Source organism: Amblyomma americanum, chromosome 2, assembly GCF_052857255.1.
Source record: "Amblyomma americanum isolate KBUSLIRL-KWMA chromosome 2, ASM5285725v1, whole genome shotgun sequence".
NCBI lineage: Eukaryota > Metazoa > Arthropoda > Arachnida > Ixodida > Ixodidae > Amblyomma > Amblyomma americanum.
In genome coordinates, this window is record NC_135498.1 from 10,227,197 (window position 1) to 10,248,436 (window position 21,240).

The 21,240-nt window shown below is 47.3% G+C and overlaps 1 protein-coding gene across 1 annotated transcript in view; it reads right to left on the reverse strand.

Moving 5' to 3' along the window:
- Nucleotides 1-18,164, reverse strand: part of LOC144120554 (scoloptoxin SSD14-like) — a 36,103-nt gene extending 17,939 nt beyond the window's left edge. The window contains exons 1-4 of the mRNA XM_077653089.1: nucleotides 17,680-18,164; nucleotides 5,949-6,167; nucleotides 4,872-4,994; nucleotides 2,970-3,067 (exon numbers count right to left, since the gene is read on the reverse strand). Of these exons, the coding sequence (XP_077509215.1) occupies nucleotides 2,970-3,067; nucleotides 4,872-4,994; nucleotides 5,949-6,167; nucleotides 17,680-17,852 (613 nt within the window). The 5' untranslated portion in view covers nucleotides 17,853-18,164. The remainder of the gene's footprint in view (nucleotides 1-2,969; nucleotides 3,068-4,871; nucleotides 4,995-5,948; nucleotides 6,168-17,679) is intronic.
- Between the last annotated feature and the right edge of the window lie 3,076 nt (nucleotides 18,165-21,240).

Genomic DNA, 21,240 nt, shown 5'->3' on the forward strand with positions numbered 1-21,240 from the left:
GCAAATGGGATTTACAGCACTTTTTACAGGCAAAAGCATCGCTTGTTAAGCTAAGTAAAAAAAAGTAATGAAAATAGAAAGAGAGAAAGAGAAAAGGTGCACACTTGGAGAGCCAATCCGAAGCAATGTCCAGCAAGAAAGGAAAATATTGGCCATGGACCGTTAACTTCGTTCAGCAATAGAACGAAGGTCGTCTTGAAAAAATGCAGGCGCTAATGTCGAGGCACAGACACAAGAAAATCACAGGACACGACGCAACAGTTGCGAGTAGCACTGTGTCCGGTGGTTTTCTTGTGTTATTTTTTCTAGATGAACGGGTATACTATATAACTAGCTCAACTTTTTGCTCTCTTCTTACGAAGTTTACCTCATGCTTGGGAATTATGAGATGTAAATGATGAGTGACAAGCACTCCTGTAAACCTGTCCCCATCTTGAAAACTGCGGAAAAAAAAGTACGACAAAGAAACAGAAACTACAAGACAGCTGCAGCGCCCCATCGAACAATTCTAGGCAAATTAAGCAGACCAGATAATGAAAAGAGGTGCTCGTTATGACATACGTATATGACGGAAGACAATAGCCACTGAAACCAAGGAGCATAGGGATTGTTTTTTTTTAATTTGTAGTTTTTTTCTGGACAAAAACAGTTTTGAACGGGAAAGTGTTTATGAACACAATTTTTTCAGATGTTGTATGATTTAACTACAGCAATCAATACATCCGCAGATCTGCCGTCGATAGACTTGCATTGTTTTGCTATTAACATTTTTGCTATCGTCAAAAGCGTTCCCCATTGGTTTTCTAAGGCAGTCTTAACTGTTCGATGCGAGCGATGGAAAAAGTTTAAAAAGAAAGATTTTGCTACACATTGAAAGAATGGACCATTAGCTTCAATATTTCCACAACAGTACCTTTCCAATTTTCAAAATTTTTTTCCAAGAATGTTTGGTATGTAGCCCCGTCATTGCTGTGTTTCTTCTTCTTGTTGTTATCACGCTACTTTAAATTTTGAAGATAAGTAAGCGACCGTACCGCACCGAGATTTTATTTGTGTTAATTTGTTTTGCGGGCCCTCCTTTCGTTGTCCCTAAGCAATACGATAGAGTTCTCAAGGGGGTAGTGCGGCTGCAGCTTCCCTTATTGTAACCAAAACACAGGAGTTGTTTTCAGGAAGTAGATATATGCTGTCTTGGGTATTTGTTAACATCTGCTTCCTGTCTGGAACAAAATGGCAGTAAAGGTCGGTAACATTTTCGGGGAAAGAAATCCACGCATCTGCAGAGGTCAACGCCCTTGCCACGATAATCAAATCGCAGCTGTCTTAACTGAGGGTCCCCATTCCCTCTACTACAGCTAAGATTGCAAAAAAAAAATATTTGACCGTCCATAATTTTCTGCTACAAACTCCCGCGAATTGACGATTTATCTTCGTGCGCAGGTTCAAAGCATGCGTATCTATACGGTGAAATCCTAGCCTAGATATTACACGTCAGAAAAAGAGTGGCCCTTGAAGAAAACCTGACAGCTTTTCGGAAAAGCATCTTAAGAAAGCATGTTAAAACGACATATAGATCCGGACATTATGTCTAAAAAAATGGAAAGAGTACTTAATGATAGTATAGAACAAGTTTTGGGGCAAGTTAGTGCATACCTTGAGTAGGTGAAGCGCACAAAACACAGCACACAAAGAATAACACGAGACTACTCACCTGTCTCGTGTTATTCTTTGTGTGTGTGCTGTGTTTTGAGCGCTTCATCTACTAAAAAAAAAATTTAATGACGATTAGCAGTCTCCGTGTATAAAATGCGTAACCTGTAAAGTAAACTTTTTTACCTTTTGTAGCACAGTAAAATATTTATGTTTAGGAATATTGTGCACGCCTGTACGTATTCAAACAAATGGTCAGTGTTGGGTTAGAATTCTGTTCTTTTTTTACTTTTGTTCTGTATGGGTTTGGAACATGGGAGCCTATATATATGTCGGATGTTAATGCAAGCACGTAAGTTTCTCGATCTTGTTTGTTAAGTGCAGTATGCATGTTAAAAGTAGTGAGTGGTTTATTAGAATAATAATAAAAAGGAAGGGAAAGATTTTTGCTAGCCCCAGCATCTTCCATCGATACTAGAGCACCTGTGCTGGGGCAGCGGAAGTAAAGGATAGCAGGCAGAATGGAGAAATGAAATGAAAGAGGTGAGGAGACAGGACGAGAAGATAGCGGGTAGATGTAATATACACAAAAACTATTCACACAATAATAAATGTGTACAAGAATACTCTTTAGGATTTATACAGACGAACGTCTCGATTTACAGTGTGAAAAATAATAGAAAAAATACGCTGTAAAGAAATGCGGACATTGTCAGAGCATGAGAAAAATCATATATGGGGTTGTTTTCCCGCGCACGATTAGCGTTAAGTGAGGGGTAAACGCGTTTTCATCGCGACATGCAATATTTCAAACAGGAAGGCTCAAGTGACAAGCGCGAAGCCACCACCGGCTTCATTTATTTTGCATCCCTCTCACGGTTAGACTTAAAGACCCTCAATGAATAGTTCATTGAGGGGATTTAGCTACAGCCGATGTGGTCTGCATTCTCGGCACCTCATAGTGACGGCTCTGCCATCGACCTTGAGTCTTCTATGGCACTTTCACTTAATTGTGCACGCGACCTTTGATCCGCTCCTTCTATAATACGCCGGCGCACATTTACACGCCTAACTGCTGACACCTCGCCAGATGCACACAGGTTGCCACGGCTTAAGCCAAGGCTCGTGCACTGCGGAGGGGGCAAGGGAGGGCGTGTGCAGCCCTTGAGGAGCAATACTCGCGCACAAGCGCAGCCGAATCGAACCGAGCAGCTGCTCTTGCGCACATGTGCTGAATGGGCGGTTACGAAGAGAGGAGTGCTCGCTTCGTGCGGAAAACGTTGGATTGCATGCACTGTGCAAGATGTAAAAATCGTGACCTTTTAGTCCGCTGTGCTGTTTCTTGAGAAACTCCTCGGTGGTGAGGTTCCGGGGTGCAGAAGACAGCGCATCAATCACGTGAGCCTGCTTGGTCGTCCTGAAAAGGGAGCAAAGATATACGCTGAGCAGAGAAACACTCAAAAATTGTTTATTTAAAACGACAAACAAATCGATCGATCGGTTCAATCAATCAATCAATCAATCAATCAACCAATCAACCAACACTCCATGAACAGCCGTGATGCCGTCGCATCATGATATGCTGCTTATATGCGATATACTAATTTAGAAATAATGCACTGAAAAAAAATTCACCGGACGTTCACCCTTGGCGTAATGGGAATTTCAGCGACAGCTGAGGCTGCGCGAAATGCTGGTGCCACTCGAAGTGTTTGGCAACTGTGGGTAGGGGTGCGGAGTGTTAGGTGATACGGGTGTGGGTAAGACGTGCTTCACGCACGGTCGCTCATCGTCCGACGTTACAGGTGCCCCGAAGAAGAGTGGGGTGCGCGGGTGTGGACGCGGCATTGACAGCGTTGGAGTAACAGTCATGGGGTGTGGGAGGGCATGGGCTGGAGACGCGCGTGGACGTCGACGACACCACAATTTTCTCAAGCGTTGCCCATACAGCTGTCGCTGCAATATACTATTTTCCCATGTGCCGATAACAGCAGATGTTCCGCAATTTGCAGTGTAGAACATCGTGCATAGAGCCCTCAGGAATTCCACAGAATATGTGCTGGTAGTTATGGCGGTTTCCAGACATTTGCAGCTTTGGCAGCCCTTGCCTCTTGCGGTATAAACAACATTTTGTGCACGAGGAAAAATTTAGAACTCGTTTAGTCCTTGGAGCGAGCAGTGATAAAGTCCAAAGGTTCCTTCGTTTCAAAGGCCGCTTCCACTTGCTGTAACAGAAAACCAAAACAGCGCAAACAAAACAACGACGAGAGAGAGAGAGAAAGGCAAAAACACGCGCTGACTCTGTCATCTTTCTCTGTCGTTGTCGTTTTGTTTGCGCTGCTTTGGTTTTCTGTGAAGAATCAACTAGCCCGAAATGCCACTCTTTATCACTTGCTGTAAATAGCTTATGTTGTTTCTGCTGGTATAGGTTGTTGACCAATCTTATTTTACTAGCGGCTTGCTTCTAGTGGATGATTTTCATTGCACGAAGCAACGACTTCTGCTGCAAATCTGCAAGTCTTTTCTAGTGGATTGGAGAGAAAAAAAATTGCGCCCCAACAACCCTGCAACAGAAAACGTTCTGACCTTATAGGCCTTTGCGGAATACAAGTTGCTATTTAGTATTAGATATTTATTAAAAAAGAAATGGTCTGCGATGCGCGAAAATTCCAGGAACGAAATAATCGAGCTTTCGAAAAAAAAAAAGGGGGGGGGGGGGGTGAATGGCCGCTCTTCCTTAGGTATGAATGATTCCCTCCTGATTCCTTCCTGATTTCCGACTGTCTTGGATGAACTTGCATTAAATAAAAATGGAGGGTTACCTTAGAGTTGCATTCGCATTGTTGGCTGAATTTTCTAGCTTGTTCCCTTTTGAACCGGAAGCTACGCTAGCGAGCAAGACTACTTCGACCATGATCAGCGCGAAAGGACATAGACAGAAAAACATATACACACGGGGCCAATTTTGTCCGCGTATTTATGTGCATCTGTGTGCGTTCCTTCTCGCGCTCGTCAACTCTGAAGGGTGCGGCACAGCCAGCTATTTTGTTCTTGGGGAAAAAATGTTCCGCTATTCGCTCAGAGAACTGAATGCCCCTGGGCGGCTTCAGGCCCTTGTAGAAACTAGTTTCGAGAAGTGGGTGGACAGAGAACTGGGTGGACAGTCTACAGGCGCGGGTGTCACTCGAGAATGCCTTCGCACTGGGTTCCCGCGCACTCACCTGTTGTAGATGAGCAGAACGAGTCCTCCGCCGAGGCTCCACGTCTGCGGCCTCAGCGCCACGTTGCAGACGCTCAGGGAGATGGCTGCATCGACGGCGTTTCCACCGCTGTCCAGCAGATCTCTGCGGTAGGAAGGCGTTGCGATAAAGACCACCCGAACAGATTGTGGGTACCCCAAACAGCGACTAACATTGTTTGACGCGTTTTTATTTATTTATTTGCCATCAAGCTAGAAGTGGTATTCGGACGTCGAAAAATTATATACCTGCGGTGTTTTGTAAATAAAAAAAAACAATGGCGTTACAAATGCAGTGATTGTGGACTGCAGCAGCGAGAGGTTCCAAGTCATTATAGACCATAGTTGCAAAAAAAAGAATTTTATCGTTCTTTGCGATGACAGCGCAAAGACCGCTAAGCGAACGAAAACAATTCGGAGACCTCCACTGCGGCGTGGCTCAATACCACGTACGCCTGCCTGGGCCAGAAACAAGAAAATTAATGCAGGTGTCCTTTCAGGGATCAATTGCATTGCCACAGCGATCAGTTACTCAGAGAGCAACCACTACCTGGGACTATAACTGTAAAGGGGCACCAGCCAGAATATAGCCTCCCCACGGGCTAACCATCCGCTGCCAGAGTTAAGTCGTGCAGTTAGTCCTAATTCCACAGCCCTAAGAGCAACAGCCTATGACACACTGCGCAACACAAGGGCGAATTTTTGTGCTCGGCACATGTGTAATTAGCTAGCCTGCATCAGTAAGTTTGCACTTTACACGTGTTTTAGCTTAGAGTGTATACCACTGCTATTGTAGATCGTAATAATGGAGTAGTTGATCATTGACGTCCACACTAGCTAAGCCATGCGGTTACAAATCAAAACTATGCAGAAACTTCGTACTTAAAGGAAGATATGTCTGCATTGTTTGGGGTTCGAACCCGGGACCACCGCCTGATCGGGAAGTCGCTCTACGAATTGAGTGACCCGGAACGGCTAGCACACCGGCTGAGCGACGGGTGTACGGCCGTGTACCGACCGTGTACGGCCTACAGGAAAGAGCGCAGGTATGTATGTGTACCGAGCGAGCAGCTTGCAGGGCGGATCCCAGGCCAGCAGCACGGGCGGCGCGTCGACGACCAGCAGCGGCGTTGGGCTTTCGGGGATGCTGGTGTTGTAGAAGGCGAGCCGCAGCTTCTCGGCCTGCGGCAGCATGCGGCTGAGCGCGAAGTACAGGCCGATCGCCGACACCGCCAGGTACACCAGGATGATGATTAGGTCGCTCCACCGGAACACGAACCTGCGGCGCCACGCGATGCGAGACCCTTTCCTTTACACAGGGCAGCCACTGGCCGTGAGTTCTCTCGACGTTGCACTAGGCCGCAGCGTCAAGCGGCCAACATCGCCTCCTGCCTTTGGGAAAAGGACATTGACTCGAAGGAAAGAAGCAACTCATGTCGGAGGAGACTGGAAGTTCCGCGTCCTCCAGGACGGGTGTTATACAGTTTCCTGGTGGAGCATCTTGACGTTACCTTAGGATAGCACCGGGGATAAAAAGAAATACCGCGCCCTAAGTCGTGACTAGTTTGCTTATTCGTTTATGCGCTCATGCCTTCTTGCCATCAGCTAGCCCAACGAGCATCATTAAAATTGGTCGTGAGGTTGTTATAGACGCCGTGCATCGGCACGTACAGCCGGCCAAATCTTTAGCTGGCGTGCGTGACGGCTGCGTTTTTCGTGCTCATGTTTCTTGACAGAGCAAACTCGCGAAAATATCAAATCTAAGCACAGGCTCACTAAGCCTAAGTTTGCTTCGTCACAAAGCGCAGGAGCGCAGAAAAGCGGCCGTCGCGCACGCTATATCTAAAGATTTGGCCGGCTGTACAATGTTTGTACACAATCGCGTTGCGAGGCCTGAAATCAGCCAGTCCTTTGGTAGGTCCTGGAGTGTAGAAGGGCGGGCAGAGTTTATATCGCACAGGAACGAACGTGGTGAGAGGGCAAGTAGACGGGCTGGATCCTGCAAACACAAAGTGAATAAGGCAGGGGAAGGCCTCAGGGAGCTTGCCAACATTCCGACAAGAGGACTTGTCTGCGTCTGGGCAAAGCGTTGATCACTGGCGGGCTTTAAACAGGGCCTTCACTCCGAGGAGGAAGGCCTGGCCAGTGAGAGGGTCACTGAGACGATTGCATTTCATTCTACTGTACGTAAAGGGAAACAATACTAGGACATCGCGTTGAAGTGTACGGTTGAAGTGTCCACTGAGAAGTGAGACAGTTAGTGCTCCATCTCCTTTCCCCCAAAATCATTACCCACTAACCTCCGACAGTTCATGTTTTACGTCGCAATTGCCAGGTTCGGGGCTCTCGCGAGGCGAAAAGTGCAATAGAATCGCTTAAAGAAAAACGCCAATAGTTAGGAAGAGGCCACTCTTTCTGCAAACGCGAAAGTCATTCAGTCGAAAGTAAAGCAACTAAGCCGCTAGTCTTGCGACAGTCATTTTTCCCTGCTTGCGTAGTGTTCGTCGGCATAAAGTGTCGGGAAATGTGTCAACGTGGGTATGCGCAGCGGATGCGCGCAGTTAAGTGCACAACACCTAGGCAATGACTGTCGAGCTGCTAAAGTTTGAGTGGCGCGGAAGTTTTAAATAAAAAAGATTTTGCAGTGCACCTGGCGCAGCAAAAACAGGGACAGTCTGACGCAGTGAAAGCTAGCTCGGGCGCGTGCATTCGCTAGTTCGTCGGCTCGAATCAGAAGGGGGCACCCAGCGCATCGACCGCATTACCTTTCTCTCTCTCTCTCTCTTAGATCCGGGTATTCTGCCAACATATACGCCCGGAGGGGAAACAGCGTCGACAGGAAACGGCCGATTTAACTGTCGCGAAAAAAGAAATACAGTCGAGCCCCGTTATGACGAACCTGATGATCACGCGGATGGTGTTCGTTGTATGCGAAGTTCGTGGCCAGGGGACTTATATTACAGCCAGAAATACCGAGTACGGCCCATCTACGTCTCCAAAGCGGACGCTTTCGTAGCGCTTTCCTAAGTATTCAGATCGGTAATGTTCCCCTCGCCGAGGTCTTCGCTGCCAACAATCTGCTTTAGGGACAAGATGTAACTAATCGCGGTTGAAGCGTTCACGGCAGCCATTGGCAGATCGGCCTCCTTAATCAGATTCTTGGCTGTCGGAGAGTGCTCGTACTTTGCATACAATAACTTCTATTAGAGTACGTCTCCACGATGTCGGCGCCCCCACCAACGAAGTCATCCGAGGTGACATTAAAACAGCTGTGCATAAGAGACGCGCTGACTCAAGTCTCCACGAGTCTGATCATGTGGGTTTGAGACAGACTCATCTGTCGTTTCTAGCCCAGTGCAGCGACGAAGATTGAACGCAACGCACGTGCGCACAGAACGTATCCGCTGCACTGCGCTGAATGCCCGCGGTATACCACACATTGAGTGGAGAGCGTACGAGGCAGCTGATGTATATACCACATGACCAGCGGGGCCAGCAGGGCATTTAAACTTATCAGGTCGGCTTATATTAACGTTTTCTTCTCATTTCGCACGTTTGGTTCTGTTCGCATTGTGATATTAATATTTATTTGTTTAATTCAATAAGCCACACATGCCAGGTCACGAACGAGCGTTCAAATTTGAGAGAAATTTACGAAAATCGTTGCAGTACCTGATTGCAAGCAGAGTCGGGACGGTGCCATGTATTCATCGCGTTTGTGCGTTAATTGCTTTTAGCCCGGCATCGCACAATTCGCAACTGCGCAGCCTCCTCCGATTCGAGATATCTAGTCCAGTTCGAGTAAATCAATCTGTCAAATGTGACTGGATAGCCTCTAAACGCGAGGAAGCGGAGAGCGGCGCAGCTCTTTGCCAGCCGACTGCAATACTTTGGCGCTCGGTTTGCGCATGGGACACGGGAATGGCGAGATGCAAACAGCTGCGCAAAACACAGACAGCGTATACCGCGGCGAGGCTCGCCGAGTGGATACGAAGTCTGTGCGGAAAGTATCCAACAAGGCTTGATACATTGGTCCGGCTTGCACCTCATTCGGCCGTCTGCATGCTAGAGGGGTCTCCACTGCGCATGCGTGATTTATCGCTCTCGCTTACCTCTGCTCGACCGGCAGTGCGACATACGCCACAGAACCAGGGGGTTTGCAGAGCCATTCTATCAAGGACGGAGAGGCGACTTGATAAACGAGCGTTTCGCGTTTCCAGCTTTCTGCCTAGACATATCGCTTTAGAAAAATTACCGAATGATTCAAGCACGCTGTGTTCTGTGGCTGTCGGTGGCTTGACGCGCTGGCTTGGACGAAGAGGACGCTGATAACTAAAAAAAATTTTTTTCAGAGCTAACTTAGCAACGCTTAACGGAATAATCAGCGAAAGCGGTTATAGCTTTGGTTAAGACACTTAGCGCCACATTTAATTAATTAATTAATTGAGCAATGCATGGTACTGCCCATGGGACAGGACAAAGGGAGGTAATTAGTCTCCCGATGAGGCTCTGGCCCCACTGGCCGCAACAGCAGCGGGTACAAAATACATGTAGACAGTGCATATACAACTAGGTACAACAATAATCACCGTACAAAAACACACAAGAAGCCCGTGTAAAAAAAAATACACCTGCTATCTATGACACTTTGTACACAAATACAAAATCAGAACGCATTATTATAGCGATTACATGTCTGGGTTAGTCGCATGCGTTTGACTCTCTATTTGAAGTAAAAAGATAATGTATTCTGCATTTGCAAGTTCGCAGATTTCCGCATGTTCTAGTGATCTCGAGGATGTATGGATAATTCTAGATAGCTGAATAGCTCTCTAACCACTGAGTCACCACGGGGGCCACGCCATATAGATTTCACGGTAGGATGCAGAGCTATATCGCTGAAGCAAAGCTGTAACAACTTAGGTTCGGTTAGCTTTGGTAACCAAAGCTATAACAGATATAACAGTTGTGTCAGGACCTGGAAATTTTTTTTATCTAACTTGGGGATTTCGTGCAGGTTTTGTAAGCGTTGCTGTGCACCTTCCGTTCTCACAGCCTTTGCAAAAGCAAGACCTATGGACGAGCTTTCCATTACAGCAAAATATAACTTAGTTTCGGTTTCTAGGTTTGGCTCAATTTGAAAAGTAAGCTCCTTAATTGGGGTTTTCCTGTATTGAGAGATTAACACATTCTGACTAAAAAGAGCTTGCTTTCATTTCAGCTTTTATATACCCTGTAGAAGGCTAAAAAACAAGCTTCATCTGTGGTCATCATCAGCCGGTTTCTCACGCAAATCGCGTGCGTCGGCTCAGTTTTTGTGTGCGCATCCCACATGCTACGCTACGCCACCATTCACTCGTAATGGCGATAAAAAGTCCTTTCCGGAGTACAAGTCACAAATTTGTAGAGTGGCGGCAAAAATTTAAATGCAATTTACTCTGCAATAAATGCGTCTTTCGCTACAGATACAAGCATCGACCTACCGCGAAAGAGCCATATAGTATCGATTTTAATCAAGAGCAGAAATTTAATGGCGTTATCCTCTTTGTCTCTTTAATCTAAAGTGGAACGGCTTCCAAGAGAAGAAAACCGAAACAGGAGACAGCATTGTGTGCAGTGGGGGAGGACAGTAAGAAATGCTTTAGGATAAGATAAGGTGCCCACAGGTGGTGTTGGAAAAAGCTAATTGGAGAACAACGGATGAGGGCTTTGTCCTGCAGTGGATGTAATAGGACTGATCATGATTATTATTATTTTTTTAAAAACCCTGGAGCGACTGTTAAGGGCGCACTGGAAAATTCTCGGCAACCTTATGTGCCCCCTTCGATTGTTTCCTGTGGTAAACTTGTGCTTGCTCGCATTTTCAATAAAGAAAAAAACTATCCATAAGAAAGCGCGAGCGTTGCACACCCAAGTGTTTTTATATAAGGGACGCCAACATTGCAATGAGCTAGCTACGATCTTTAAGAGTGACAGATCTGCATACCAAGGGAAAGGGAATACAGCGAATGGTGTCAGGAGAGGGGATAGAGGGATGTCCTCAGGACGTCTGGTGGGAAAGGGTAGCCAAGGCTGGAGTGACACAAGGGCAAGTAGAAATCAGTGGCAGGGATCAGCACGACTCACACACGGACAACGACGAGAAAACACATAGAACGCAGATTGTAGAAATTTGATTATTTCCCAAACGGACAAACCCTCAACTTTCCAGTTTGTGTGTTTTTCTTCTGCCACCCAAACGGTTTGAGGCTCAGGATATTTCATTGCTATGAGAAGTTAATGGAGGGATGGCTTACACATTGGTCCCCTATTCAGTCGATATGGAGGTCTTCCGCAATCTCTCGCACAATTTTGTGTCTGGGATTAGACAAAACGATAACGAATGTTTTTCCTCGTCAACAACAAACAAAAGTACCCGTCTTCGTCGAGGACACGGTGGTCGTTTTGTAGCGACAGCTACATTACGGTAGCATTTCGAGCATTCAGCGTGGCGGCGCCTCTACGCTGTCACGTGGTTTATCACGTGGTGCGGAGCAGCTGCCGGCGGCGCGGCGCGCCGGCGAAACCGAGCTGCCACAGCTGTGCGCATGCGCCGTGTCAAGTGGGACGAAGATGAAGAATGAAAGTCCAGCCAAACGGAGCGGCGAAAGACTGACTTTCCAGTTCAACTGAGCAAGTTCCACTCGGCCAGCTGTAGCTATCGCGTCACTCCAGGTTTACCAGAGCTAAACCACCGCCAATATTTTTGGCTCGAGTTATATGAATGCTGGTATTCAAATGCGTCAAGAAAGACTGCTGTGATCACTAGGCAAGCCACAGCTTGCTTAAGCCAGGAACGAAAGCTCGGCTCTCACTTACACAGAAGCACAATTACACAGCTCAAACACAATTCCCTTATGATAAGCGCGAATTGGCGCAGTCTTGCGCAAATAGTCTCAGCACGGTGTTTCCCATAGTCGTCGATTCAAAGTGGACGAGGAGCGCGAGTGTCTCGTTAGTAAGTCTGCGCAGCGGATTGCACTGACGGCGCGCATCGATGACGTGTGGATTGAGCGCGACCGTGGCAGGTCACGCAGGCGCATCGCAGTGGCGATTCATCTTCTCGAAGCGGACTCGACACGTACACTCTCTCAGGGCTCACAAAAATGCGCGTCCTTCGAGGGCTGCCTCTGAAATGCAAAGTGCTACTCAGTGAGCAGTACGTATACGCACGGAGCGCTGATTACAATTTCAGGTTGAGATAAGCAGCACTTGGGAGAAAACCGAATATGCAGAAGTGGGTTAAAGAGCATTTCGGTGAATTAACAAGTGGGAAGTTTTTCTCTCTTTTTTTTTCGAAATTCGCAGTGTACAGAAACCGGGACTAAGTCAAAATTTGTGTAATGGACAGCGCATCATAATCTTACATTTTCAAAAACTTTGAAAATGAAAGCCAGCCAGTATAACGTCCACATAAACCTGCGCGCCAATCATATGTAAAATCAGAAGGCTGGAGTGAAGCTTAAGCTCCGCCTTTAAAGGTATATGCGACAGCGGTTCCTCTTGCTCACGCAAACACGTACACTGCTCTTTCACAGTCACAGTAATCTGAAACACCATACGAGATGCATACAGAGTCCCGCTTTAATCAAGTCACACTAACCTGCCTGCGTGGCGTATACCGGTATGTCCGACTCGCAACCCGTGCGCCGCTGGCGTAGCTGGCCTTTAAAAACCTACCGGTTTTTAATGGGTACATTATTTCCCCCGGCCTGGTGCTCGGCTCTTCTGGGTGAGATGCTTGGGAAAAGGGTCTTGGCCCCAGTTGCTTTGACAGATCAGCGATAGATACCGCCGTCAACAACGTTAAATCCGCCACGTGCGGTATAGTAGCCCATTTGTGGCCCTTTTTTGACCACAGTTGCTCTGACGGATCAGCGATAAGTTCCGCCGTCAACGATCTTAAATCCGCCTGGTGCGGTAGAAGCCGATTTGAGACGAGCCCAGAAGAGCCGAGCACCAGGCCGGGGGAAATAATGTACCCATTAAAAACCGGTAGGTCTTGTAAAGGCCAAAATTTGGACCAATACGAATTTTTTCGTCACACCGAATTTTTTCGTCACCGCTGGCAACGACGAAGCCGTTTATTCTGCGACACGGGGCACTTACGATGTCGCGTAAAATGAGCAAGACCAAGCAGGTGTACCGATTAAAATCAGCCATATCCACTGGTGCGTACCTCATCCTCCGCCCTTGTTTGTTAGCTTCAGCCTCATAGGTGGGACTGATTGGATGGTTGTTTCATTTATTCCTTGCCTAGCGCTACTTTCTCACCGAGTGCGAAGGACATGAAGAGATCGGCGGAAGATTTGAACCTGGAAGACGACGATCAGTGAACTACTGTGAACTCTAAAGCGGTGGCCCACCACGTTGGTTTGGCATATATGCGCCACCATGGCCTACGTGACTTTGCTCTAAAGCTTTTAAAGGTCACAAACAGAACTACACTGTATACCCTCTTGAACACCTGGCATATGAAGCTTTCACTTGAAAAACAAAGTGCGTGAGTGTACAGCGCGGACAGTTACCAAAGAAAGGCGCATGCTGTGGAAAAGGTGGTGGTGGAAAACATTTATTGCCAAGCAATACAGAGGGAATGGGGGTGGGGGCAAGCAGTTGGCAGTGGATTTTGGCGCCAAAGCATTACTTCACGATGTCTAACCCGCTCACCGAATTCGGGCGAAGCTTGACCTCGATGGTGACCTTGGCCAAGTATAAATAAATAAATATTGCCGCGACTGGGATTCGAACCCGCGGCGGCGCGAACCGATCAGCTTCGCTGGCCACTGCACGAGAGCACTAGGCTAGCGGACACCGCTGCCGATTACGCCTCGTGTTAAACTGCAACACATTCACGCGCTGTGCATTGCACATCACCTTCTTCATCAACTTCCATCTGCGGCGCGAACGGATCAGATCAGCTTAACCTGTCTAATATCCTCACCAGAGGTGCCAACCACCCAGCAAAACAAAACCATGAGCCAATCAGGCTAAACATGCATGTTTTCGCTCGTCTACTCGGTTTAGCTACGCTGAGACCCTACCACTTATTCAATTCATTATTACAAGCGTAACGGCAGAGGCAGACAGGAAACGACAATATTAGCCATTGTCCTGTTGTTTTGCGTCCTGTACGCGTCTACCATGTCGCTACTACTCATGAATAAAGAATGCTACACTGAAGCAGAATATACTCTTGATCCCATTCATTCTAGGTAGTTTACTTTCCCGCTGTACAAGTTTGAACACTATAAAAGAAGGCTTTCACGTCAGTTCCTGCGATAGAAGCCTGCTAGTTGCATTTACTTGCTTGTGTTGAAGCATAGCAGTGCGCTTGATGGCACACAGTGAATGTTCTAACTGCTCTATGCTGTATTCATCATTTTCATAAACAGATCTTGAAAACAACTGCAGAGAGAAAGTCTTCTGAACAAAACTCTGTGTCGACTCAAAGTTTCACATCGGAACCCAAAGTTACCATGGTGATATTGACGAAATTATTTGCACAATTTTTATTAAATGGCAGTGTAGATTTGCCCTAGCATGTTAAACATTTCACGTAACAATGCATACAGCGCTACGGTTGGCGCGGATAACAAACTTTCGCGATTTCTCAATTTGCATTTTGGGGGATTTGGGTCATTTCGAAAGAAACTCAATACAAGTTTCAAAACTAAAGTAAGAGACGATTAATTATCTGATTGATTGATTGATTGATTGATTGATTGATTGATTGATTGATTGATTGATTGATTGATTGATTGATTGATTTATCTTCTGCGAAACATCTGTGCCCCGCCGGTGACCAACCCACATTAGGGTATGAAGGGCTGCGAAGAAGTGACTTTGCGTCCTAGCTCGCAGTCGACGAAGCAGTACCTGACCTGTCCGAGTCTGTCCCGCCTGCCCACATGGATAACACTGGACACATGCATAACACTCTCATCGACTCTTTTCACAGAGTTGAGGTCGTTGTTGGCTACAGGTGCCGTTAGCCTTGCGTTTGATCGGCCGACATATCGCTCCACCGTAGGGACGCATTAAACAGTAATTAAAGGCAAGAGTTGGGGGCACAGTTTTGAGACCTAGCCAGGTACACAAGCACCCACTAGAGTCAAAATTTCACTGTTATCATTGGGAATCCAACTAAGTATCGTGAACGAACTGTAGGAGAATGTGGAAATCCTCCCTCCTAATTGTCCGGTTCCCAGTCGGATGAACAACGTCCTGAGGAAGTCTGTGACGCACCCCTGCCCTCTTGCGGGAGGCGTGCAGGATCAGCCGCTCCGCGTCATGATTGGGGCAGCACATGTAAAGCCCCACAAACACCACAAGGGGAACACAGTGGAGACGATGCCCGTCCTGTTTTATACATTCGCACTGGAGAACGAGCAGAACCTGTGCGCATGCAGTGACGCAGAGTTGCTTCAGCCCTTTTCATCCCCCTTGGCACACAGGGTCGTTTGCAAGGACAACACCGGAATTTTAATTGGCCTATCACTGCATTTTGAAGAATGCTTTTCGCGACGGTTCGGCAGACCTTCCTCGGTGAGGCTGCCAGCCACCTGGTTTCCCAGCACGCCTGTATGCAGTGGTACCCTCTGAAAACACGTACACAGGATGCCGTGATGTGTCCTTGCTCGACCAAACCCAACAAGCTGAGGCAGAACCTTTCAGAGGGGAAGCCACATTCAAACCCCTGAAGTGCAGATTTCTAGCACGTCATAATTGCTATTGAAGCGACCTTAGTAAAGCACAGGTCGTTCGCGATTCACCTGAGCCGAATAATTGACTCTAATGCTGGCTTCCCCCTTGCTCGTTAGGGCACACTTTTCAAAAGAAAAAAAAAGACCAACTTGCTCGCTTTAGCGGGAAGGATTGCTAATGTATGAAAAAGAAGGAATGGAGAAAAAAAGGTAATGTTTCAAGGGCACTTCGTACCGGTGCGTTTATGATAAACGAAGTGTTCTTGAGCCCTTGCGCTCAAACGATTTGGCCACAACCCACAACGAGATAAGCTTTACGGAACTACGCATACTACCACTTCAAGCTGAAAAATTTTATTGCATTTCCTGCCTGAGTAGCTCCAGCGAAAATCCCTTCGCCATGTACGAACGTATCAAAATTGCTTCGCCGAAGCACAAACAAGTGTGCAGGATTGCCGGCAGCTGAGACATGTCCGCAACATGTCCAGCATTGTTGGACAAAAAAATTATATATTGAAATATTGTAAGACACTTTTTTGAAATATTGTAAGATAGATGGTAATTGTCCATTCTTCCGATGCGTAGCAAAATCTTGCTTATAGGCAAAATTATGATCAAAAGAAGTTTGATGTCTCTGGTTTTTTTGACAAAGTCAAACTTTAAAAACTAGATTTTTTTTTTCACTGTTGCAACTGGCCAGCGGAACAATACAGGACACTGCGGCCTGTGGCCGGTGTTACCAATCGCTTTTTTTTTTTTAAGTTGAAGCTTCATGAGGGACTTCAACGTTGTCGACGCGTATAGTTCGCCGAAAGCCAGAACTCGAGCGTTCTTCTGGAAAACGGCCGTAGTACTACTCGAGTGGACCTGAAGCACGAAAATGCTGCGATGGGGGAGAGGGCGCTGCGTATACAATGCGCCATCTTTAATCACCTTGTTTGGAGGTCGTGCGAGTGGACACTTTCGCTGGGAATGCGGTATCGCTTTTTTCATTCCGGGAAGTGGGGGAGAGAGAAAAAAAAACGGCTTTTTAGACCCCACTCCAGATGTCTCCACTGCTAAACATTTCAACTCTCGCGGGACAACATTTTTAGCACCGCAGCTGCACAATAATACGCGCAACGGCAACGAAGACCGTAAATTAAAATTTTGTGCCTCGCTGTATGAAATGCAAAGAAATGTCATGAATATTCCATCACGAACTTTGAGCCTTGGCTGTCAGGCATGTTTCTTTACGCATGCGTCTCTTCACCCATAGTGCACGTGCACTCTTCGTGGTGTGTGATACCTAAAAGAGTTGACGAAGCAACAGCCATAAGGAAGAAACCTGGGTCCTTCACCTTTATGATCAGGTTTAACTGCATTTGTGAAACGTTGCAGCGTCCTCCTATTTTGCGACGACGAGGACAGCTATGGGCCGTGCTTGGGGCACTAGAACTGTATTTATGGATACTTGCCAGATTCACTTGATTCACTTGCCTGTGTAGCTCTAAAACTGCCTTTCTGTCGTGCCCACACGGAACACGAAATTTTATAAGCCAAATTGTCCGTGGGGTTAGTTGGCGCAAAAACTAAAACTGCCGAAAACATGCATAGTGGCATGATGATGTCTCTTGCTGTATATACAACGGAGCCAGATATAAAAGAACAAACGTAACAGTGTGTTAAATGTCACCAACTGCCGTTAAACTAAATTTTGATGAAATGAAATGACGAGGCTCACTTTTAGCAATACATCATGGCCAACACTGCTCAAGGCCGCTCAGAGCCATGCTTGAAACGTAATTGCTACACTGGGGTGCGCACACAGGAAGGCTTTCTAATTGTCCGCTAACCTCAACAGGACAGACATACGAGAAAGTTTCAAATTGCGGCTGTGAGGTGTTCAGGGACATAATTATTAGCGAAACAGCGCAAAGGCACGAGGCCGAAAGGAGAAGACGGGACGAGACACAACTCGCCCAGCGGTTCGTGTTGTTTAGGGGCGCCCCCCAGTGCGTAAATGCTGAAGGCGCTGGAAAATGGGCGCAGCGAGTGTTCACCGACCGTATGCGGGCCTTCTTGTCCTTGTCGTTGGCCTCGTCGGCCGAGTCCGAGTCGCTGTCGTCGTCCCAGACGCTCTTGAAGGCCCCCTTGCGTCGGTTCACCAGCGTGGACTCGACCGTCCCGTAGGAGACGCCCGTGGTGGCCGCATCCTTCAGCTCCATATTGTCGGGCATTCTGCCGCTCCGTCTTCCGTTCACAGACTCAAGCGTGTGTTCAAACCCGCGCGCACAGACAGACAGACGGAAACCAGAGCGGCAAGGCTGGGTACAAGATCCAGAGGGGACGACTCCCCACACACCCCACTCACACGACAGCCGCGTAGAGACGGTGCGGCTGCGCTATTGGGGCTCGCTTTACCGAGAGAACGACAAAATAAAAAAAAAAGAATGCAAAGTGGAAATGGATTTTTTTTTTCCTGTCCTTATTAGAGGGAGCGGGCGTTGAGGCCAATGCAGCAGAGACGGCCGCAGCAGCTGTTGCTGCGCGCGGCCAAAAGAGCGCAGCGGATGACGCGCGGCTGTGATACGCGTCACATCCTGCCAGCTGTTTGGCCCGTCCGCGGCACGCGCATCAGGACCTGACCTCGGCATGGCGTGCTTCGAGCGTGACGCGCCTCGCAGACGCAGTGAAAATGCCACAGAGAGGCAAGCACACCGGCGATGCGAGCTCTTAGGTGTCGCAGAGGCAGGTTGAAGCCTCGAGAGGTGTGCAACCTAGCTCTCTGAGGCCGCAGTACACCACCACCCATAATGCACTTTGGTGTTCAGTACACCCGCGTGCTGTGCGATATCGTTGTATTGAAAAACCCCATGTGGTCGAAATTGAACCGGAGCCCTCCACTGCGGCGTCCCTTTCTACCTGCCTTCCTTCGCACTCCTCCTTTATTCTAACGGCGCAATTATGACGACCGCAAAGAGAGCAAGGCAGTTTTTTTCGGCTCATGAGCGCGAATGCACGGTATAAAATGCCAGCCGCGGTGGCTGGAAGGTAGGGAAGAAGAAAGAGACGCCGTAGTGGAGGGCTCCGGAATAATTTCGACTTCCTCTCAGATGGCGGAGGAAGCGGCAATAGCCTTAGCTATAGCGAACACGCGTGCTGATATTATATTCAGCGACTCCAAAACAGCCATTCACAATTTCGCGAGGGGCCGTATCACATCTACCTCCCTCCGCAAAACACCCCACTTCCGATTAGAGAAGTTGAATTGATCTGGGTCCCGGCCCACTCGTCGAATCCGGGGAACGAGGCGGCTCACGTGCAAGCCCGAGGTTTCGTCGATAGGGCAGTGAGCGCGCCCTCCGACCCGAATTTCACGAGGGACAGGTTTCACGAGGGACATGACCTCACCCATCACTTTAGGCTGGAGAGGCGCGCATATCCCCCTCACCACAAATCGTTAACAAAAGCGCAGGAAGTTACTTGGCGCCGACTGCAAACACGCTCCCTTCTGAATCCGGCAGTGCTTGCCCTCATGTGCCCTGGCCAGTACGACCCAAACTGCCATAAATGTGTAGAAAGGGCCACATACGACCACATTCTCTGGAACTATACGCAAATGATCCGCCTTCGGCGGAGTTGGTACAGCTCCCTTCTCCCGAGCGGTGGGAGGCCGCGCTGGACAGCTCGGACCCCAAGATTAAGTACGGGCAATCGAGCGGGCCAATGAGGTCGCCGCCAGCCATGGGCTAGCGGCCATCTAGTATGTGTCTCCTGCAACCTGCTCTCGACGCAATAAATGTTTTACGATTCAATCGACCACCTGGGGATCTTAACGTGCACTGACATCGTACAGTACACGAGCGCCTTTTGCGTTAAATCGATTTTAAATTTGCCGTTTCTGGCGGCCTCAGGTTTTGAGACTTATAATAGGTGACCTCAGGCTTTTTATGAAAGAACTCATTCGGAGTCGCTACTTTAGCTATTAAACACGCGTGCGAGTGTTTTTCTAGTAACGTTTTTATCAGTTACGTGCTCTTTCTGCTGAAGCAAAACTGTGTAACACAATTGGAACACTAAATTTCATTATTTTTTTCTCCCAGGGACTACACGTAGGATCACTATTAAGGTTTTTATTCTCTATGAAATCAAAACAGTTCGTTTCATATGATTAATTTTGGTTCAGTATATCGATATGCCATCATATAAAGTAAAGGCACAAGAATTGGCTTTCTGCCTCGTCTCTTTCCGAAAATAATGATACCATTCCAACAAAAAAATCTTGTTTTGAGATACATGAGTTTAAAGTAAAAAATTTGTTTCATTCAAAATGTTTTCCTCTCGGTCAACATTTCCTGACCGATTAATTCCATACGCACAACCACCGCAGTGATCATCCAACTAATCATTGTGTTCTTTTACCAATCGTGTCGCTTCCTAGTGTTGCTTTGAGACCTGCTGTGCTGCTGCAGTCAGCAAAACGAATCTTATTGGTCAAGAGCGCTTAGATACACAGACGGTGTTCCGTCAATGTGTATAAGCGCTGTTGACTAATATGATGGGACACCAACTAGCCCGACAACTTTCCTTGTTAAAGCAAATCTGACGCCGATCAAATTCTCTCAACAGCAGGAGAGTGTTTTGGCTTCATGCTAGTCCCAAAGGCTTCTAGAAGCTTGGCTCGCGCTATATATGTTGCCGCCGTTGAATGTTATAACAACACCTAAAAGTTGACATCCTTTGAGCCTCCACTCTACAACAGAGACATTTTGTGCAGCTTGCTCCCAAGCGATGTGACTGAAGGACCGCTAACTCCATGGAGCCTGAGATCTCGAAGATTGCTGCCAGATATGTTTTTACTCCAAGTGAAATAAGGAAGTTTCAGTTCCGGTCATAGGCCTGTGTTTCGAATGGCAAATAAAACACTGTCTCCACAAAGAAAATGGACCTGGCCACTCGCTTCCTACTTTTCAAAACTATTTTTTTTTTAAGGTAAATGTACTCCGCAGGATGAAGTGCGATACTGGAGAAGATGTAGACGAGAATTTACTTTAAAAAATGCAACAACAGAAAAATCCCCCCCCCCTTTTTTTTTCACGTGTTTCTTGCATATCCTGTTTCCATGGTTCTGCCTGGTATTTTGAAAGACGGTTTGTTGTGGCGTAGAGAGGGGGCTTAAAAGTACGTGATGTGAATATCAACTCAAAATGCTCGAAAAAGCCCCGGGAGTTGCCGTTAAGCAAGACGTCAAGTTGCCAACATGAAAATACAATGGCATTTTCATTGCTAACCTGTTTATGAAAAGCATGCGCGGAGAATTGCCAAGAAGGTCACAGCTCGGTGACGCTAGAAGCGAAAGATTTGCGCTGCACTGTATCAGCGTGTGGTAGGCCCCGACCTTTTGGAATGTGAGGCATTGAAACCGTTCCTTTCGTATTCGTTAAAGAGAACGAACAAGTAAACCTAAATTCACAGGAACGTTAAGCCGAAAGGACATCACATTGAGAGCCTATAGGGAGGCGCTGGATAACGCTACAAACACTAAAAATAACGCTACAGAACGCTGCAACGCTACGAAGAGTAAGGGTAACGCTACAAACTGCGCTCAAAAATCATCTAGCTATA